The sequence below is a fragment of the Phaethon lepturus genome, unplaced genomic scaffold, assembly GCF_000687285.1.
Source record: "Phaethon lepturus isolate BGI_N335 unplaced genomic scaffold, ASM68728v1 scaffold54457, whole genome shotgun sequence".
Classification (NCBI taxonomy): Eukaryota; Metazoa; Chordata; class Aves; order Phaethontiformes; family Phaethontidae; genus Phaethon; species Phaethon lepturus.
This window is the reverse complement of record NW_010555121.1, coordinates 4,286-10,947: the sequence shown is the minus strand read 5'-3', so window position 1 is coordinate 10,947 and position 6,662 is coordinate 4,286. Positions and strand designations below refer to the sequence as shown.

Genomic DNA, 6,662 nt, shown 5'->3' with positions numbered 1-6,662 from the left:
TCCCTTAGTAGAGGCTGATTCATGGTTTTGCGTCAGCAGCCACTCTCCTGGCCAGACCCAGCTTTAATTGACGCACTTCAGCTGCTGCCAAGCACTACGTGACAACATCTGGGAAGCAGGGCTGCCATCGGCCCAGGGGCCAGCGGCGTCAGGAGCGTGAGACGGGCGAGGGCCGGCGTGACATAGAGCGGGAGAGAACGTGCATAGCTGTTGCCTTCAGAGCTGGAAAGGAAGATCCTGAATTCAATCAGTTATTCCTCAGAGTACAACACTGGGGCACACACGAGCCAGTTAAGTCAAACAAGGGAAGAGAAATAGGTTGAAAAAAAAAGATCTTGGCTCAGGCTTTAATCTAGAACATTGGAGGAAGAAAAAAGGCAATTCTAAGAGTACTTTCAGAGCAAGGTGTTCATCCAGCACTGCTCTCATCTCAACAACTCCATGGACCTGCTCTGCACTAACAGCAATATCCACCCCTCTCCTTTCAAAACCTGTCAGTTCACATGAGGCACACTGACAATTCTGGAGTATCAGTACCAGCCTGCAAGCCGTATTCAAACAGATGCCACACCTGTACATTGCACAAAAATTATCTGGACTCTGAAATAGAGCAATTAGAAGTCTGGGGTCTCTGCACATTTCATAAGGACTGCACATGAGGTTCAAAAAGCAGATCCTGACCTTCTGAAGCAGCACGTTTTCTTGACACACCCAGGGTGCTCTGGATTGCTGCACTGGGGAGGGTAATCCCAGCTCCCAAGCTCTGCCCCAAAGCCAGCCAAGGGTCCCAGAGAGCAGATGGAGCTGTTCCAAAGCTGCTGGCTCAGCAAAGCCTAATGCTGATTGGAGTGACTACATTAGCAATTGGAAGCAGTAAGCAACAGCAGAATCAGCTAAAGCCTTCACCTGGTTGCCCAGAACAGTTTTTAGTGCACAATAAGATCTGTGAATGTGAAAAAGACAAGACTTGTACACAGAACATAGTGAAGTTTATTCATATTAAACACATCGTGTGATTGCCAGTGATGTTGGCATCATTACATGTCACATACTTGTTCTCCAGGACACCGAGTTCATTCCCACTCCAGGAGACAGACTGTTTTTACTTTACATAAAATAGAGCTACCAGTCTGTTCACCCTGAATAACGTATCACTGATGCTAGCAAAAAAATACAAATGGGATTTACTCAGTACAAACTGTAGAGATCATTTTACTGGTCTTGGGAGTTATGCACAGCATATTATCTAGACAAGGACAAAATGATTCCAAATATACATACAGACAGCTGGAATTCAAGTGTCTCAATACCCACACTAGTTAAAACCAAGATTTTTGGTATTTAGACCCTTGAGTCCAGGTCCAGATTCCAATTCTTCTCTCCATATCCATTTGGTTTGTTTAAAATAATAAGCAAAATCCAACAGCAGTCCTTTTAAAGGGTAAGCGGATTTTGCCAAAAGCAACAGTGGCATGGGAAACAGCTTGCTTCCGAAGTATGTGTATGCTGAGTAAATAAGCTTGGTCAGTCTGACAAGAGGAGTTGTGTAGCAAATGCACTACGTGTAAATTATTTCATGCAAGTGCAGTTTTCTTCCTCTTGTACACATCTGACTTTCGTTACTCCAGACAAGCACATAACAAGTAGATGGGAAGCACTTCTCATGGACAGAGAGCAAAATGAGAATTTAACTATGGTGTGTGTCTGCAAAGCTAAACCCAATGATAACCACAATCCCCCTGAAAACTAAAATAAACTCTATAAAACAGTTAGAAAACCCAAATATCTTTACTGCTGAAACTGGCTCATTTATTTTTGGAAAATTGCTAGAATTGCCTTGCCCGAGAAGCAAGCAACCAAGCTTACTTCTTACAAGCAACCAGCATTCTTTAACCAAAAGAGGAAAAATACAATAAATCACATGTTCTTCCCACCTAATGTTGCAACCCTTTTGCTCAATTCCATGTTTGAGCCCCCACCCCCCCAACTGAAAAACCTGCAACACCTCAAAGCCAGGAACTGGCATCTCATGACCAATATGCTTCATCTACAATCTTACAGCCCCTCTCTGATATCCAGGGTAACTAACAGCTCTTACCGGCAACCTAATTATAATGCAATTAAATACATTGTTCAGTCATCGAAATCCGGGATATCATCATAGGAATAGCCCCGGTAGCCTTTGGAAGCGTAGTATGCAATGCGCAGGTGGTAGAAGCCTGGGAGAAACACAAGGATCCCGATGATGAGCACGGGGATAGCACGGTCTGTTCCCTGCAGAGAAGAGATATGCAAGTGCAGTACAAACATCTGTATGGGGCAGGGGTCTTTCCTTTTTCTTAAGTCCTGCCTCAACTATTCATCTATAAAGCCTGGCTAGCTGACAAAAAAATAAAAATTCTTCTTAAATTGGAACTCTCTCAGTTTTCAGGCTGAGCTTTAAGTCCTCTCCCTGGCATCTCCTCCTCATTACAGGAAACCCTCAGCTGAACTTCTCCATCAGATAGGAGGGGTGGCTCCTCCTAACACTAATCACATTACAAAACTGCCAGCCACAGGCTGGGTGCTGCATGCTTGGCTGAGAGCAAGCTCTCCTATCTGTGCCTGGACTGCTTCCGATACAGCCAAAATGCCGCTGTTTCCACAACGACAAGCAGCAGCTGCCAGCCGTAAAGGCACTCCATACCACACAAGGTAAAAGTGTGCCACGGAGGAGCACCAAGTCAGCTACGAACAACAGACCCTCTTTCAATGGATCACAAATACAGAGAGGTGAGGAAAAGTGGCACTGTGTTTGTTGTACAGCGGTCTGGTATCTCCTACAGAAGTTACCAGATGACCTTCAGTAGAAGAGCGACGAGCCCAGCATGAACTTTTTCCAGGACAGCAAGCTGACCTCTGCAGGGATGTAGCATTAAAACGAAACTGTACCCCAGTTTACTGAGAAACTCAGCCCTCCCTGGCAGATCTCCAATCCAGCTATGAACCTGCTCCAGGCTTGCTAACTGAAGACATCAGAGGGCTCTGCTGCCAGAGCAGCAGGGCTGTCAAACACCAGCAAGGCAGCGGAAGGGATTACGTTCTTGCTTGCAGGCCCTTTGCTCTGAACGTCTACACTGAACATGACTGTTCATGGCAGGCTTTGAGGAACAAGCAAGCGATGCAAAACTCGTACCAGGAGTGTAATCAAACCACTTACGCCTTTGCTAATGTATCCTGCCAAGAGGAGCGCTCCTATGATAATGAGGAAGGTCCCGATCATGAAGAGCACAATAGCCAGTGCAATTGCCTTGTAGGGGATTTTTGGTGGGCTCTTCTTGAACTGGATGGAAAAAAAGACCCAAATATTAAACAGCTCAGCAGAGTTCCCCTCCCACCACGGCAGAGATGCATATCCCACAGCTAGCAGAGTTGACATGGGACAAACCGTTGCAGCAGCTCTGCTGCAGGGCTCTAACAGCCCTTCTGTGAGGAATCCTGCCCATGGAGGCCCTGCTGTCTGAGCCAGCGTTTACACCCATTCCTTCCAGGATCTGCTCCAATTTGCACCTCCCCTCCAAAGAAATGCCTCTGACCCTATTAAACAAGCAATCTTGTTTCCAGTAAAGCTCTACGGGCTTTCTGGAGGAGAAGGGCTGAAGCGGTGGCTGGCAGCTAGCTTTGTACCTCTGATCTGAGGCTGCTCTGCTGGAGATGACACAAAAGCAGCCTCCCATGCACACGCAAAGCTGTAGCAGCCTCTCCTAGTAGTTCAGAGCAGCAGCAGAAAGAGGTTTTCCTCCCCACTTTTTACCTGCAGGTCAATATACCCATCATCGGTGCTGGAGAGCTTGGAATATTTGACTTTGCTACTGGGAATCCCAGCAGTCAGATTTGTACGTGACGGCATCATTACAAGGAAGCCTGGGCATCAGCTAGAACCTGGAAAACAGAGAGCAGCAAAAGAGAAGAAAATCAGAGCAAACTGGATGGAGTCCAAAACACATGGATAAGAGAAACAAAAGCATCCAGCCTGTACTAACCAAAAGGCAGCTTTGTTCTGTTTCATAAATTAAACCTTTTCAAACCAACCCTTGTATTTAAGCCTAAAATACAGAAGCATGAATATAGCTGCAACAGGATTTGCCAATATTGGAAAGTGAAGTCAAACTAAGGTAGTGCATTTAAAACAAGATAGAAATTCCAAAATGCTATACAACGTATAAACCAGCTCTCATTTTGCAAGGAGACATGTCTGAGGTCCAGCTATTTCTAAACAGGGACAGTAGCAAATAAACCCAAACCATAACTGAACAAAGCAGCTTTACAACCAGCCGGATATTTTGCAACAGATCCATTTTGCAAAAGAACCCACTGGAAACTAGAATGAAACGGAGCTGTCATGCCCAAGACAGCTCGAGTCATGACTCAGAGGGAGCATGACAAGGGGATGGAGTGGTTAGTGGATGAGGTAACCAAAAAAACCAGCTAAAAAGCATAGGTCACTTGTCTGTCTAGCTGCGAGGGCGGCAGCGCTCGGGGCACGCTTTATTTAGTTACGCCAGAACCGTACCCTGCAATTTCCCCATGCCATGAAGCCAAGTCCTGCGGTTTTGCTGCCAGCAGTGACTGTCCCGGGGAGAGGGGGCAGAGCCAGCTTACTTCTGCACCTTGGAGCCCAACTTCTCAGGAGCTGAAGCCTGGATCCGGCCTGCCAACGCATCCCTGACTCACTGCAGAGCCATTTCACAGGGCATGACAACCCCTCCCAGCAGCACCCATGTGCTGGGCGTCTGTTCACCCACAGCCTTGAACCTGCACTGCAGCCCAGAGCTACGATTCCCCAAAGTCAGGCAGCAAATAGGCTTCCCACACTTTCCACCTCCGATAGCTTTTTTATTTTCTAGGAAAGCATGGAATAAAGAAAACAAAAGTGCGTATCCCGACTGTTTCAACAGGAAGGGACAAAGATGCTTTTTCCATAACACTATTTGGCATCTAAGGTAATAGCATCTCCTCAAAATACTTGGTCTCCACTTGAACTGAAATCCTTTGTCTCTGTCTTGCTAATAAGTCATTTTTCCTCTCACAATCATCTACCCTCACTACTTGTTGGCACATTCCCCTGCCATCAGGGTTGTTCCTCCTGCAGTAAGTTTGACTTCTATAAAAAACCCAACACCCTCTGATCTTAACCTCCCTCAGCTGTGCCTTTAATTTGAACTTTTTGCCTTTTTTTTTCCCCATAGCAAAAACCAAGCACAAGCAAAACATATTTCTAGCCCCATCAATAATGGAAGTATCACCCACCTACAGGGTGGTAACACTCACATCCTCACCCCTTACACATCCACATTTTTCAGGTCGCAGCACTCAAACACCCCAGGGCCTCCCACATGCCCAGGGGGTAGATGTGCAGGAGGGGAAGAAGCCAAAAGAAATCAGCACATCTGAAATGTGTCAGGTTTCCTGACTCTGCCCCATTTTACTCTCAAGTACCACAGGACTTCTTACTGACCGGGCCATTATTTACCAGGCTATTCCCAGTGGCTTCCTAGGAATTATTTCCAGTTTACACTTGCATAAATTATCCTGCCCTTCCCTCCCATTGCCTTGCTTACCAACAAGAAAGAGGCTATTACAGACAAATGGAAAAAAACCCCCCTCCCTCAGACCTCATGTTTAAGGGCCAGGTTCAAGTCCACCAAGCTCACTCTCCTTGTGCTCTGCGTTGGTTCAAGATCAGAAACCAGCTCAGCGCTGTGCTCTTTAAGGGGCAACTAACTGGTGAATCACACTTGTAATCCAAGTTGTCTAATACGATGCGCTATGGTCATGTTTTTAAACACGGTCAGAAGCCACAGTGCCTGCGGGAAGGCTTCCAGGGCAGAGCGCAGGCTCACAAGGGGAGCTCACCAGTAAATGCAAACATGGCACTTCAAGCCAAAAATCCTGTTTATCGCCTACATAAAAACAAATTTTTTTCCCCCCCTACGCTCTCTGCGCAGGAGCGGGGATAAGGGAGGAAGGGGAATGTCATTTCTTGCTCTTTCAGGAGCTCAAGCCTCACACCCAACATAAACACACCTGACCCCCCGCCTCCAGACCCGAAATGGTTTCTCTGCTGCTAAACAGGAAGTTCCCAAGATGTCCGGAACACCCCCAAAACTGCACACCACACGCCGCCTCACGCGGCTTCAAAACATTCATAAAAACAGGCAGAGACCATTACCTACTACTTGCGCTGCTGGTCAAACCCATCCTTCCCACTGCCGCTTCTCTTCCGCGCTGCCCCGGCCGCGGAACAACCCAGGAAGTTTATGTCTGATGACAGTAATTTCCTTCCAGGTTATGGCAGCGGCTTCTTGCTGGCTCAGCTCCGCTGGGTTATTTTCAGCCTCACGCTCCGGATTGGCAGCTGGAATCGGTGTCCTTGGGCAGGCCAGCGTGGAGCACATCCTGGTCACCCAACCCCACGTCGGACGGACCACCGGAGCGAGTCTGTCATTCCAGGGCTGCCTTTGTAGATGGTTTATGAATGCATGTTCGTACACATCACTCCTACGCCGACTTTAGAATAAAGTTGATTTTCTAAAGGAAGATCTGGACATAATTAAACTGTCAGACACAGCACAGCCCTCCATCAGGGCTAAGGATGTGACAGACAAGCGATAGCCAGAAAA

General features: G+C 47.1%; 1 protein-coding gene across 1 annotated transcript; it reads right to left on the bottom strand.

Annotated features, from left to right (window-relative positions):
* Positions 1 to 2,133: 2,133 nt before the first annotated feature.
* TMEM230 (transmembrane protein 230) lies at positions 2,134 to 3,921 on the bottom strand. The gene is made up of 3 exons (XM_010292042.1): positions 3,794 to 3,921; positions 3,200 to 3,322; positions 2,134 to 2,274 (listed from the first exon to the last, which is right to left on the bottom strand). Exons 1-3 carry the CDS (start codon positions 3,890 to 3,892, stop codon positions 2,134 to 2,136), a joined length of 363 nt encoding a protein of 120 aa, XP_010290344.1. The 5' UTR covers positions 3,893 to 3,921.
* Between the last annotated feature and the right edge of the window lie 2,741 nt (positions 3,922 to 6,662).